This window comes from Saccostrea cucullata, unplaced genomic scaffold (assembly GCF_032062105.1).
Source record: "Saccostrea cucullata isolate Sc308-1 unplaced genomic scaffold, CSIRO_AGI_Scuc_v1 ctg224, whole genome shotgun sequence".
Taxonomy (NCBI): domain Eukaryota; kingdom Metazoa; phylum Mollusca; class Bivalvia; order Ostreida; family Ostreidae; genus Saccostrea; species Saccostrea cuccullata.
The window spans coordinates 82,798-97,983 of NW_026931873.1; the positions used below are offsets into that span (position 1 = coordinate 82,798).

Here is a 15,186-nt window from a genome sequence, read left to right on the forward strand (position 1 = left end):
TGTTCTTGACAAGTTTTCGGGTAACATATGTCTCTGGGAGCATAAAGATTAATTTTCCGTCCGTCGTCGTCACTTCCGGTCAAACCGGAAGTAGCAAAAAAGGCTTATTTTTGCATCAATAAACATAACTTTAGACGATTCAAATCAATTTTGATCTGCTCTGGAGTCGCGAAGTAAAAAGTCGTAATTACGTCGCAGGTTCGAATCCCACTGTAGGACTTGGAAACCGGTCCTTCGGATGCGGCCATATAAACCGAGGTTCCGTGTCGCAGTAGGTGCTGGCACGAAAAAGATATCTTACCTTCCTGTTCAATGGCTCTGAGTGCCGAGCATTGGACACAATTTGTAGCTTTCAATCGGCAAGTGGTGGCGTTAAACAACATAAAATCCACCAATCAATCCCATGTTGTCTACTGAATAAAATGTAATCTGGTTGGACTTGTTTATGTTGGTGAAACCAAAGGATCACTCGATCAAAGAATATCAGGTCATCAATTTAAAAAAAAAACATGGGGGTCAGCTATGTTTCTTTTCAATGAAAGAATTCTATAGCTAGAAAAGATTTATCACCTCACAAACAGTCCATCACTGAGTGCACATTTCCGTGGACAATGAGAAGAATTTTGGATTAGAAAACTAGGGACCTTTTCCTGTGGATGTAATGACAATGTCGATAGTGTTGGAAATCTTCCACAGTGTAACAATGTAAATGTGATGGGATTTTTTTTTATCATACACAGAGATGAAACGTAGCCATGGGCATCGGTCTTACAATAAACCTTGAAAAGACGATGTCTCTTCAGAATCATGACTACCTAATGAAAATCAACAGTTAGGTCTACATCATATTTGCACCAAACTTAACTCTGTCCAATCCAATCATTGATTAAATTTCTAGAAGTCTTTTGTCTTAAATAATTGTGTACAAATTATTATACGCTACTGCAAAGGAATATCCAAGATATATCATAAATTTTACAGTCGTTCGCTGAACGAGTCAGACTTAGACAACCATTTTTTTGTCACAAGTGATCTTAATATAATTTTTCTTGAAGAATTCTTGTTGAAAATGAAGTATCAACGTGTCTTTATATAAAATCTTCAGAGTAAAAATCTTTTTTCATTCGAAATTAGATCTCTCTTATATGCATTTCTTTCTTCAAGATAAAATAATGAAAAGTAGTTGGAAGTTTAATGAGTTAGTATGTTAATTATGAAGCGTGAAAAACGTTCATGTCAAATACATACAAAAGTATTCTTTACCATATTAATTTACTTTCTTTAAAGTTGTTAAAAATGCAGGTTTAAAATCATTTCTAAAAAGTATAATTTAGACGCCATTTAATATCAATATATTTTGCGTTGGATATCAATTTAGTGTGTTAACACGCTTAAATCGACGCATTCCAGGATATTTTCATTTTCCTCTTCCGTTAGGAGAAGAATTTTGTTTTGTATAGAGACATTTTGGCAAATATACAATACAGATGCACTTGGAACCATGGTTACTTGGTGATTTATTAGCTTATAGTCCAAGACTAAGTTTTCCTTTTTAGCAAATATTTTCCGTCGATGATTATTGACCCAGCAATAAACGATCCACCCCGTTGTCTGTAAATGGCTTTCCGTAGAGTTTTACTCTTTGTTGTGGCTTGTAAAAGGTAAAAATTATATTAATCATCATCCCCTGTGCACAGTACAGCAAACACTATTCCTTCAGTAATAAAATCTGAGAGTTTCTGCCTCGGGATATTCCTCCTCAGAATCCTGATGTGTAGTCTCGCTATTCAATTTCATTTTCATTTCTTTTGAAAGTCCAACTTGAGGTAAATTTTCACACTTTTATTCTTCAAGACAATTGTCACAGTAACATGACATGTTACCCAATATGATTTTCCATCTATAGATGCTTCTGCTCGATGTACGACTCGACTTCCTTTTATTAATTGGCTGAAAGTTTTCTTCAAACCTCTGGATTTCTTCAATATATTGAAATATACTTTTGCAGGCATGAGATCGAGGTGTCCTGAGATTAGCCTCTGCAAAATTAAATAAATCAAGCACACATCTTATCTGAGCTTTGCCGCGGATAACGGCCATATCAGCTTGCTTCTTAAGCAAACCAGTAAACCTCCCACTGCATCCTGTGTTCCTTTACCATCGCTACTTTCAAAATAATTTCGTATTATTTTCTGGTATCCAAGTTCGTCAACGGAGATTTCCAACACAGTTTTGGACACTGCTTTATATTGGCTTTGACAGAATTCGTGCATTGTAGAGAGAGGTTAGTTGATGGAGTGCAAATATTCGGAAATGAATTTCTGAAAACATTTGACGAAATGATGGTCATGCTTTTCGTCAGGAGAAATAAGAAAAAAATGTTTACAAATAATGTAAGGGTCATCTGGGGTGCTTGAATACCGTCAACTTCTAATATAGCATTTCTATAATCAGGGAAATGTGAATGGAAACCTAAATTCGTCGAAATAGTTTGACTGAATTTCAGCCCTTTCAGTACATCTGTAATTTTCCGAAAAATCATGAACAGTTAAACATTTGTTTGCAGTAAGATTTTTCAGTTGATCAGTTTGCCATTTGGTCCTGAAATGATGACCTTGGGAAAACCCCAAAACCTTCTTAAAATACTTAATCATCTCACCAGACTTTGTTACTTTGTTTACCAATATCAATTTCTTCTTGGTAACATTTTATGTTTTTATGTCAACATACTCAAATTTTATCCAATTTACATCTCGCGAGGCGTCCGACATATCTAATTCAGCGTCACAAAATTTCAGCAAATGAACACCGCATTTTTCACAGCTTCTTTCTAAACAGTCTTTCAAATGAAAATTTCCATCCTCCGTATGGTACATCGTGTCTTCACATGATTCTGAAATTGTTCTGTAAACCTTAAATGTGTTTTCATCAATGAAACCCCATCGTTTGCCATTTGATTTCTACGTGCTATGAAAGTATTGAACAAAAAATTGCTCTCTAGATGATACCTGCAGCAACATGTTATTCTATCCTTTTTTCTTGCAAAGTTCTCTGTGAAATCTTAATTTCAGGGTAATGTTGGTTAAAAGACATTAACAGTTCCCTTTGTGTATTTTCTAAGAATTTGAATAACATGGCGACAGTAAGTTTTTGGACCTATTCGGACACGCTTGACACCAGTTTTATTTCCAGTGTGTAGAGAATTTTCGGGTAGACACCAAAAATCATACACTTTTTTGTACTTCTTCAGTTAGTTTATCTGACCTTGCTTTCCTTTTTGTAAACTCAAATGATGATTGTTCTGAATGCAGAACTCGTTGTCGGATTCGAACACCCTTTGAGATCCTTCTAATGGGTATTCCGAGTTTTCTCGCTAGGTCAACTTTAGCCCTAGATTTTTGAACTAATGGTCCTGACACAGATGCAGCTAAAATGTCGACGACTTCCCGCGACTTATCACTCGGCTTTAACAAGTTGCATTTCCATTAGTGAACTCTTCAGAAATAGAGGTGCGTTTGGTCGTCTGACTGGGACAGCATGGCATTGCGGATAATACAAAACATGCTAGTATCAATCCAATTTTAAATGTTAAGTGCATTTGCCATTCTAACTAAAGAAAAGAAGACCTAAAAGACATATGTCAAAGAGCGAAAACGAGATTTGTACATTCTCCGACTTTTTCTCAAAAGAGTGCACTAAGAACTATAACTCTTCAATGGTGGAATTAGAACGTATTTCACCGAATTCAAGAACGATTTCACATCGATTCATTCATTTCCAATTCTTTGTGTTCTTCCGCTGATGGTACAAACTTTCTACGCTGTAGTTCCTTAACCGTGGGTGATTTCTTGGAGGACAAGTAAGCCTTTACAGTAGCAATACGTTTTACACGTGTCCTGGGAAGTGCTTCCTTTAACGCCGTTCGATCCTGATATTTAAAGTCTTAATCTTTTTTTGCAAAGTATATTTTTATTTTCTACATACATAGCTTCATTAAAATTCAAATACAAAAATAGGGGTCAATATGCTTCTTTTGGCGCTATAGTACATTTAATATGACCTTTTTGCTCTGAAATTTGTGTCTTAATTAAAAATTACATCTTCGACACTTTTCCTTCCAATATTTTTATCCAATTAAAGCATGAAACAAAATGAACTATAAGTCTGCTTAAAAAAGACACTTTAAAATTGTGACTAAGAAAAAATTTCAAATTGCTTCGCATTATCAATTATTTGACCTTTCTGCACTAATAAATTATGATTTTTCTGGCATTGAAAATTTAATAAGCAAGAAAATTATTTTAAATTCTAAAACTTTTTGTGATTTTAAACAAATGGGTCAAAGTTATCTGAAATATTTAGAAAAGAGCATCAAAAGTGGGGGTATATGGCGTAAATTTTCAGATATTACTTAAAAAGTGTAAATTTTACGTTTGAATTGGCTCAATTTCCCCCCCAGATTTTCAGAATATTTATACTACATTTGTCACATTTTGATGAAAAAAATCATAAGAAATAATTTAATGGATATTTCAGAACCAGCATAATACATTTCACTGCAAAAAACAGCTTGTGTGCAACTAGCATAGAAAAATAGGAATCCAAAATCAACAGTACTGTTATAGTTCAAAAGGGAAAAACTGATCATTTTCGTCTAAAAAAAAACCTTCCGCCACAAAATATAGTCCCTAGTTTAATTCTACTTGAAAGGAATTTAATCGCGTTTTTTTCATAGAATATAGTTCAATTTGCACTGTAGAATTCAGATTTAATATTAGAACTTAAAAATGATGTAGAGTTTTATGAATAAAGGACATGATCAAAATCCACTCAAATCTCAGGATCGAACGTCCTTTACATTCTTACTGCACGGGATTTCAAATAAATAAGTCTTGTATACTTGGACTATATAGGGCTTGTTCATGTTATCAGACGCCATTTTGCCGTCAAATATTTCCTGTGACAAGTAAAATCATGCGGAATTCCACATTAGCTATTTTCATGCTTTAAAATTCGTAAAATATGCTTTAAGCAGATACTTGATACACTCCTTTTAGAATTAAGTTGTATTTATATATTTTTTTAAATTACGACGGACTAAAAAATCAAATAATATGGGTTATATGGAATCACAATGATGAAAAAAAAACATGGTGTGACGTAAGGGCTTTGTATGGTATGATTTTCATATAAATGCTAAAATGTTTGTAATGAATTTGAATACATTGTATTAACTTAAAAATTGTCACGAACTCTTGTAAGCATCTATTTTGGATAGATATTTGTGTAAATTTAATTTCCAGTATTTAACAATATATAACATCTCCATAAACAAACTTACCTGAATCGACTTTGAATTTATCCCTTTTTTTCCCCGCAGTCTACCATCTATCTTCGTGCAGTTACTGACAAATAAACGAATTTTACTTGGAATTACTTATGTTGTCATAAAGACGATGCTTTTTCCCGCCGAATGATATAAAAACTATCAATATTACAATTTTATAAATCGCTCATATTTAAGGAATGTTTTTTAGTTTTGTGTGAGTGAATCACACAGACTTGCACGTAGGCATATTTTTCATGAAGCGCGCTATTCACACACCAATAATTCACACTAAACTGAAAAACATTCCTTATATTTACAGTTTGGAAGCAACTAAAATATGCTAAATATTTGAATTTCTCGCTGCCTTATATCGTTACATTTTTATTAACGTCGCTGCAGCCTCATTGTGACGTCACGTTAACGCACGTTTCTCTGTGTATATTTCTACGCGTGAGTATACACGAAAATGGTTTTCAAATCAATTCCACAGTTGACTTACTAGTAAAACACAGCGAATGTAAATATTTAAGGAATGTTTTTCAGTTTTGTGTGAGTTATTGGTGTGTGAATCACACAGACTTGTCACGTAGGCATATTTCATGATGAAAAATATGCCTAGGTGCAAGTCTGTGTGATTCACACACCAATAATTCACACTAAACTTAAAAACATTCCTTATATTTACATTTTACATGTTTGTAAGCAACTAAAATATACTCAATATATGAATTTCTTGCTGCCCTATATTGCTACATTTTTACTAACGTCGCTGCAGCCTCATTGTGACGTCACGTTAACGCACGTTTCTCCGTGTATATTCCTACGCGTGAGTATACACGAAAATGGTTTTCAAATCAATTTCACAGTTGGCTTACTAGAAATACACAGCAAATGTAAATATATGTATATGGATTTTGAGGGTATGCCTCAAACCTTACCAGTCTACATGAGTATATTTAAGAAATAAATAACAAGTTTATAAACTTCAATGGGAATTGAAGTGGGTTGGTCACGTGATCAAATCCTGTGAAGGCCGAAGGCCTTCTCAGAAGATTTGATCACGTAGCGACCCACTTCAATTCCCATTGAAGTTTATAAACTTGTTATTTATTACTTATATATACATTTGAGGCGGAAAATGATATTTTTTTATTGCTTTAACCGTCCGCCGTAGATTATGACGAAATGTTGACCCAGAAACGGACAAAAGCATAACAAAAAGTAGTTCCTCCAAGTTCATCGATGTTTAGTTTAATATACCGAAGACAACAATGATTTTTTACAATGAATAAATATTTGGCACAATAAAAAATACATTTCGTTATTTTTTTAAGTATTAAGATATGTTAATTGTAAAAATCAACACAATTTCCTTCCGCGTGAGGTGATTTGCCTCGATTGGAATTTGAACGAAGAGAGCATGTTTGCCTAACTTTTGTTGATGGTGATAGTGCAGTTGTTGAAGGTAGATTTCGTCAGAATTTCTGTTGTCATCATTCTAGAAGAATTAGTAGCCGATGTAGATTGGATATCTACTTAAGAATAGGTCGTCGAAGGTTGAAGAGGCAGGATGAGATCGGCGTTTGGAGGAATTTCGGGAGTAATTTGAACAGACTCCACAGGCGCAGGCACAGGTACGTTCAAGTCAGAAGACGAACGAGTAAAGTTCGCATATTCAGTATTTGTTAGAGATGCTAGAACTGTAGAGGCTCTTTTCTTTTGGTAAACCGATAAATCTCTGTTGTAGGACTTCAAGGAGGCTTCGGATCGATGACCAGACATGAACATTATTTGCCTTGCTTCAAATCCTGCGTCGTTCATGGCAGATATTGCAGTGGCACGGAGACAGTGAGGTGTATAAGAATTTTGGCATTTGGCTGATTTGGATATATCCTTCATGAAGCATCTAAATGATTGTTTTTGAAGAGGCTTTGAAGTGTACCAGATGTCACAGGCACTTGGACAAGAGAGGGCATCTTTCAAGCACACGTTAAACAGTTGTGTTGCTCCTTTTTCTGTTTTGGACATAAGAAGACGAAGCATTTTGAGAGGACACAAAGGGGAATCTGGAATAGCGTAGAGGCGTTTGTCAGCAGGTGCTTCATCGCTTTGAAGACCACCTTGAAAGTTTTTCTGCTGAGTCTCGTGCCGGAGAACAACATATTCAGCATCGCCATCGTTACAGAATTCAAACGAATCAAGATGCAATTGATGGTGAAATTCAAGACCACGAGAAACAAAGTGCACAGACAGATTGAACCAGACACACTGACGGAGCACAATGGGTGAAAAAGGTGCAGCTTTGAAATAAGAAGAGATTTTTTCAAGATCATGTGGATTTAGAACTGTTTTGTGCAGTGTCGGCCTTGAAGCTCCGCTTTGTGTCATAGCTTTGAGCATCCCATCAAGGGTACGGTTTGCAGATTTAAACATGGTGTCATGAACAATATTTATTGGCCGTCCAATATCTTGTAGGTGCCTATTGATTGCGGATCTTATGTTTTTCAGAGTATTCTTGTGATAGTGCTGCGTTTGAACATCAATCATATTTTCTTTACGTTTAGTGCAGTCCTTTGGCCTCACAGTAGAATTTTCGCAAGTGTGATGCCAGGACCTCAGGTGTCACATTATGAAAATCAAGGGCTTCATGGTAGACTTCAGAATGCCAATCTAAAATATTCAAATAACTATGCTAGAAAGTAGGGAAGGGCTGTGTTTTTTTTTTCTTTTTTTTAAATTCAGTTCTAATTATTGTAAGATTTATTTTTTTTTTTACCAAGTCTATTTTAAGGGAAAATTTTACACTTTATGTTTTTAAAATATTATCTAGGCCTACCTTGAAATAATTTTATAGCCCACTTTGTGTTCATTTTTGTAGATTTCGACTGTCTTGCGTCTTCAAACTGTTTTAAATCATTCTCAGTGAAGGACTTGAATCTTTTGGGCGCAGCAGGGGTCTCTGGAGGGGGGAGGCAAGTAAAGGCACTCTCTAACAATTCATCCTTCATTTCATTCACATTCTCAATAGAAGATACCACTTCCATATTTGTCAGATCCATATTTTCCATAATTTCATCCTCAAAGAGTTGCCATAGCTCCTCACAAATTTCATTTTCTCCCATATCAAGCTTCCCATAATCAGCCATGTTTCATGTGTAATTTACATGTAAAATTTAGCAGCAGACGGATTTCATATTTACATTGTTTTTATTTTTTAGTACTATTTTTTGAATTTTTATTCAAGGAAATAAATGAAATATGTAGATTTGTTAATAAATATCACAAAACAAGGCTTTATTTGGTATGTTTTATTGTTTTTAGTTGTGTGACCTACTTTATAATGTTTACATGTAGAAAGTAGTACTACTACATGTAGATATTATTACGCCGAGTGATTCGGCCATGTATTGACCTCTGACAAACTTCATACAGAATTGAAGATATTTTCTCTCTGTATGTTTATATAAGGGAAAGATACCACAAATGTATATATATATGTATAAATATCAAAGGTATTATATAATATCTTAATGTAGATGAAATGAAAAAATAATGAAATATTTCCGAGTTTCGAAGATTTTCAAATTTATTTCGAAGCAAAGTACCCAATAGGTTTTATCTATTTACATATTATAGAGAAATGCATGTCGATTTTCTCTATACAAGGAAAATTAATAGAAAGCGTCACCAACACCGTCGTGCGTAACGTCTCATATCTATGTTAAAATAGCGTGTGAAAAGATGGGGGGCGGGCAAAATGAAAACCATCTATCCTTCTGTACTTAATAATCGAGAAATGAAAAAAGAAAAAGATTACATTATTAATAAGAACTAGTCCCTGCTGACAAAGCAAGTTACAACATTGCCTTCGTTTTAAGGCTTATTATATAAACTACATTTTAGAAGACCATAGATTTAATTTTACAAGTAGTAATCCAATATAGTTCCCTTTCTAAGGAAGAAATTCTTCAAAATCGTATGTCAGTTTTGAATATTTTTTTATTTTCAAATAATCAAAATGAATTTGAACTACTATATCTGTATTGGATTCTGAAATTTCATTTACTTAAAAAGTCACGGGAACACTAATACAATTTGAAAGCGTTTCTACCAAAATCAACAGCAATAAATTTATGACTTTTCAACTTTATATACAACTATTCCCAACGATAAACGATAGTTAAGGCTTTTTCGATATCATTGACAGCTGCTTTTTCAGTAAAAATGGAACTCGTACATTAACTTTCCTTGTCATTGGTCATTTGCAAAATTATTTTGTTTAAAACATCCTGTTCTAATTAATTGTACACATAAGTACCCTGAAGTTGAAATCAAAAAGATTCTTGAGTTTCTGATTGACAATATCTATATCCACCAACCTGTTGGAATTCCCAGGAGTACCAATTGTGCCCCGCCCTAACACCAGAACCCCTGACCCTGGGGCCATAAAATTCACAATTTTGGAAGAGGCACTCTTGCTCATCATAACTATGTACTTATTTAGTTTACTTAATACCCAGGAGCAGAGAAGAAGATTTTCAAAGAAAACATGCATTTTGACTGTATACTCTATGTAGCCCCACCCTAACACCAGTACCCCTGATCCTGGGGCCATAAAATTCACAATTTTGGAAGAAGCACTCTTGCTACATATAACTATGTACTTACATAGTTTATTCAATACCCAGGAGCAGGGAAGAAGATTTTCAAAGAAATCATGCATTTTGACTATAAAACCTACATAGTCCCGCCCTAGCACTAGAACCCCTGACCCTGGGGCCATGAAATTCACAATTTTGGTAGAGGACTCAGTGTTCCTTACAACCATGCCAACAGTTTGACTGTTTGATGTCCAGGAGTAAAGAAGAAGATTTTTTAAGATTTCAATAATTTTAGAGGTTTTGGCCCCACTCCTCAGGTCCCAGGGGGGGACCATAACATTCACAATTTTTGTTTCCCTTCATCCACAGATGCTGTATACTAAATTTGTTTGAAATTGGTTCAGTGGTTTCAGAGAAGAAATTGAAAATGTTCAAATGTTAACACACGACGCACGACGGACTACGAAGGACGGAAACGGATAGCAATAGGTCACCTTTGTGACTCAGGTGACCTAAAAAGACGATAATGGTTATCTAACACATACCATGCTCTATGTTTGAACAGTATCGGTAAATTATTGACTGACATTTTTCATACTACATGTAATTGTTAGTCCATTATTTATACACTGAATTGACAACGGATTTTTCCGTTGTTTTCCTATCATGACAAGGAGCACACGGCCGGCGTGGCCGTTCGCCAGGGGATGCTCAGTCCAGACCTCCACGGTACTTGATCCCCCCTCTGATGTGATGGAGGATGTGTGCGAACAAATCAAATAACGGACGATGGTCTGATACGCCAAATTTAAGAAAAAACTATGTTTTTAATGTTAATAATGTCAAAATACTTCTACGTCAATCTTAGACGCCGTTGTCCTGCATTGAAAAACCATCAGTTTTAATTCGTCCTTGCATTCAATATTATTGATTTTGCTTATTGCTTGCACCTTCCAGAGATCTTGCACACTACTCGATTGTTTAGTGTTAGTCGGTTATGAAATCTTTAAATCTACCAGTTTTATTTTATACTTTTTGTATCTTTTATATTATTATAGTCAGATGACCCTTAAGACCCTTTTAGTCTCTTGATTTTTTTTTCTCTTTGATATCTTTTCAGATACCATAAGAATTGCTAATGGCAGCTCTTCCCACGAAGGGCGTGTGGAAGTTTTCATTAATGGCAAATGGCGCACAATTTGCAGTAGGAATTGGAACAAACCTGATGCCAACGTCGCTTGTAGAAGTTTAGGATATATAGGGTTATTTTTGTTAACATTTCGTAAAAAATATAGTTAAATTATAGGATGCCATATTATTAGAATATTTCCTTACTATTAACCTTCCCCCTTAGAGGTTAAGTATTTATTATACCATTAACCATTGGATAAAAAAATAATTTTAAAAAGTCTGACTCTTTTAGGTGTGAAAAAGTCTTGCACTGATTTATGCAAAAAGAGATACATACATATGTATAATGTATTTTTCATACTAAACTTACATTATCTTCGGATTTAAATGCCGTTCTTTCTAAATTAGAATACAGTTGTAATGATACAATAGATTAACCAATTGTTATGATTGTCAAAATATATAACTTTTATTTAATTTTTTTATGTTTTCTTCTCGTATATATATGAGATGATGATATGAAACCTTCATTGATGCATGCCAAATTTTGTGACTTTTTTCCTTCATTCGCAACCCGCTTGTTTTTAAACAGGTTCTGATATCTAAATATGTTCAATGAATCTTCACGAGGTTTTTTATAATATGCCAGAGGATAATTGCGGTGTATTCCATGTAGTCATTCTTTACAGTAATTCACTGTATTTCATAGTAAATATCCTCTTTTCTAGAGGATTCCCAGTAACTTCATCTGTGTTTAGCGAGGAAAAGGACAATTTATGGATGTTGGGCGATGTATATTGTTCTGGAGACGAATCGTCTTTGTCAGAATGTCGAATATCAGTGATAAAACCCAGTAAATGTATTAATTATGGACAAGCCGGAGTCGTTTGTCAGAAAACAAATGAAGGTAGGTGACAATAATAAACGTGTGATAAAATTAGAAGTGTAGATATGCAGTTTGGTAATATATTTTTGTGATCAATCCTTTTTCTGGTGCAAGTCATTTACGATGTATAAATAAATGGCCGGTGTAACGATTAATTTTGAGCCTCATTCATAGCTGACCATTTTGTCCATCATTCCTTCCACTTTTTCCAATTTTTTCTACACAATTCTAAACGGCCTCAGGTAAACAGGTTGGATCTTGGATTCGACTAAATGATGTTGCCCTCGAACTCAGTCAATAAATGTATAATGATACCTTTTGAACTGATTATTCGAGAAGGCATGGATCTGTAGAGGCTCGATCATATGTGATACAGGTATAAAAATCTAGATGTCGGGCATATTTTTCTCCAAGTCAGTGACGTTATTAATTTCTGAAAACCTTCGTTTCAGTTAATTGTTTAATAGATATGAAATATTTTCAATAATGTGTGCATAAGGTGACTGTGTTAGCAAAAACAAACCTGGAATTGAGTTTATTTGATTAATACTTTATTTAAAGAAGGTAACCTGGTTAGTGCATGAATTATTCTTCCCCAGGGCCCTCTATATATATATCAAATACAAAAATATACAGGATACAATTCATCATATATACATGTAATAGTTATAAGTTTAAGGAACTATAATCAGAAGATAACGTACGAATAGAGTGTCAATGTACTGACAATTAACAATCACAATACAATATACAATATCGAAATCTTATTATGCTCAAATAATTGTGTGACAGCTGATGATGTAATTTTCTACATTAAGCTTAAATTTTCGTATAGATTGAGGGAGTCTAATGTGTTGGGGAAGTTTGTTCCATAGATGTACACCTGAATACTGAAAAGAGGTCTTGAATAAGTTTGTACGAAATTTTGACAATCTTACATCATATTATCGTTTGCAGCTGACTGTAAAGTTTCACGTTACGTCACGATTTAGTTGACAGCTGCACTCAAGGTAAATTGTACACGCCTCCTAACCGCAAGCTTTACGACTGGAATTTTCTTCTTAACCCTGATTGGTTGCTAGTGCAACATACTATTTCCGTGTCAATGTTGATAATTTGAGTTGACCAATCACGTGAGTTGTTTACGCTGGATGCATCTGACGAAAAAGATCGTGACGTAACGTGAAACTTTACAGTTAGCTGCAAACAATAATGATTAGTTTCAGATCGCAGGTTATAAGAAGTTGAAGAATGAAATACAAATATATTACATAGATATTCGGGAGTCATTCCAGTGAAAATTTTGTATAATAATATGTATTTGTATAAATCAACTAGCTCATAAACTGTTAACCATCCAAGTTTCTCAAACAGTGGTTCAGAAGAAGAATCAGGACTTGCATCAAGAATAATCCTTGCTGCCCTTTTTTGTAATTTAAATACACACTGTAGTCTGTCCTGCTTGGGGGCATTACCCCAGGTAGTCAAACAATAGTTAACAGATGGTAAAATATAAGCATTGTAATATAGTTTTCTGGTATGTAGAGGGAGAAAATTCTTAATTTTTTGAAGAGTAAATAACATAATTTATTGTTTTACAAATCGAATCTATATGATTTGCATACTGTAAGGTATCATCAATATGTATATCAAGATTTTTTTTTTCAGTTTCAACTATTTCAATTGTTTTGTCTGAGGCATAAAGTTATTAATTTGGATTATCTAGATTTGATTATCTTTGCTGCCTTCCCATTAAATTTCATTTTATTTTATCTACATCTAAAACCATTTGATTTTGAGCACACCATTTCTCATTCTCACAAAGAACTGAATTTAGTGTATTTTCTAAACATCTTGTATTATCATTATTAGAAAATAGAGTGACATCATCAGCAAAAATATCAATATTTGAATTGTTTACATGTAATGGAAGGTCATTTTTGTACAATAAAGATAAAAGTGGGACCAAAATTGACCCTTGTGGCACTCTTGCTGTGACTGGTAGAATGTTGGAGACGCATGATCTAAATTTAACACACTGGGTCCTGTCGTAAATGTATGACTTAAACCACTTTAAAGCTGTTTGGTCAAATTTGTAATGGGTTAATTCTCTAGAAGAATATCATGATTCACCAAATCAAATGTTTTTCTAAAATCTATAAATGTAATACCGATTAGTTCACCTCGATCCATTGCATTAAGCCAACTTTCTGCTAGTTTTGTAAGTGAAGTTTGAATGGAGTTCCCTAATCCCTGACTGGGGTTGTGTTAGTAGATCAAATTCATTAGTGAAATTTTGTATTAGCTTAGCTACATGTTCATCTATCAATTTAGATATAGTTGGTAGAATAGAAATAGGACGATAATTATTTGCTTGTTATTATATACTTGTACAATTCGGGCTCTGTGAACCGGAGCGTTGTCATCTTGAAAAACAAATCGTTATTAGGGAAATTATATATATTTACGTTTGTACCTTTGTTATATACCTTGGTGCAAGTGGCGGATTTAGGGGGAGTATGCGTATATTTTTTAAAGCATGATATGACATGCTTTGCCTACTAATTAAGAGCCCCCACTTTACCCTAGACCCACCGGGGCCGTAAAGCGGCCCCCAGACCCCTGCCTGAACGAAATTATCCACAAAAAGTCCATCTTTACAAATCCTTTATCCGCCCATGGGTACCCAAAGAATTTTACAAACAATCAAACAATATGTTCAATGTTTGGACGGATAAACAGATAGACGACCAAACAGATAGATAGACAGACGCACATAAAGACAAAAACTATACTGTCTTAAATGATTTATTTATAATTATCTTCTACTTAGTGCACTTCATTGAGAAAATTGTTTTATTCTTTTACAATATTGTTTGAATATTGTTTCAACACACACGTCTTTTTCAGATTCAGTTAGAATTGTGAACGGTAGCTATGATTATGAAGGACGAGTTGAGGTTTTAGTTAATAGCGAATGGCATACAGTATGTAACAGTGGTTGGGACAAAAATGAAGCGGGAGTGGTTTGTAGAAGCATAGGGTATTCAAGGTAACTAAAATCGGTTTATTGTATTGCACCCCTAAACATTGAATTTAAAGATAAAGACTAGAAATATATGGAGATAACGAACGGTAATCAGGCTGAGAATTTCGAAGTTCATTTAGCAGATACGGACCTCTGGAAACATCAGATGGGATCATGGAGGAGTAGGCATCTTACTGTAAATCGGTCAATT

At 34.3% G+C, this 15,186-nt stretch overlaps 1 protein-coding gene and 1 long non-coding RNA gene across 2 annotated transcripts in view; both read left to right on the forward strand.

Annotated features, from left to right (window-relative positions):
• The first annotated feature begins 6,440 nt into the window (after positions 1-6,440).
• Positions 6,441-8,620, forward strand: LOC134233837 (uncharacterized). The gene is made up of 2 exons (XR_009985076.1): positions 6,441-6,963; positions 7,077-8,620. It is a non-coding gene; the product is annotated as an uncharacterized LOC134233837 (long non-coding RNA).
• A 2,451-nt stretch (positions 8,621-11,071) lies between these two features.
• LOC134233829 (deleted in malignant brain tumors 1 protein-like) overlaps positions 11,072-15,186 on the forward strand; it is a 69,124-nt gene continuing 65,009 nt past the window's right edge. The window contains exons 1-3 of the mRNA XM_062715879.1: positions 11,072-11,192; positions 11,790-11,968; positions 14,858-14,999. Coding sequence (XP_062571863.1) covers positions 11,842-11,968; positions 14,858-14,999 — 269 coding nt within the window. The 5' untranslated portion in view covers positions 11,072-11,192; positions 11,790-11,841. The remainder of the gene's footprint in view (positions 11,193-11,789; positions 11,969-14,857; positions 15,000-15,186) is intronic.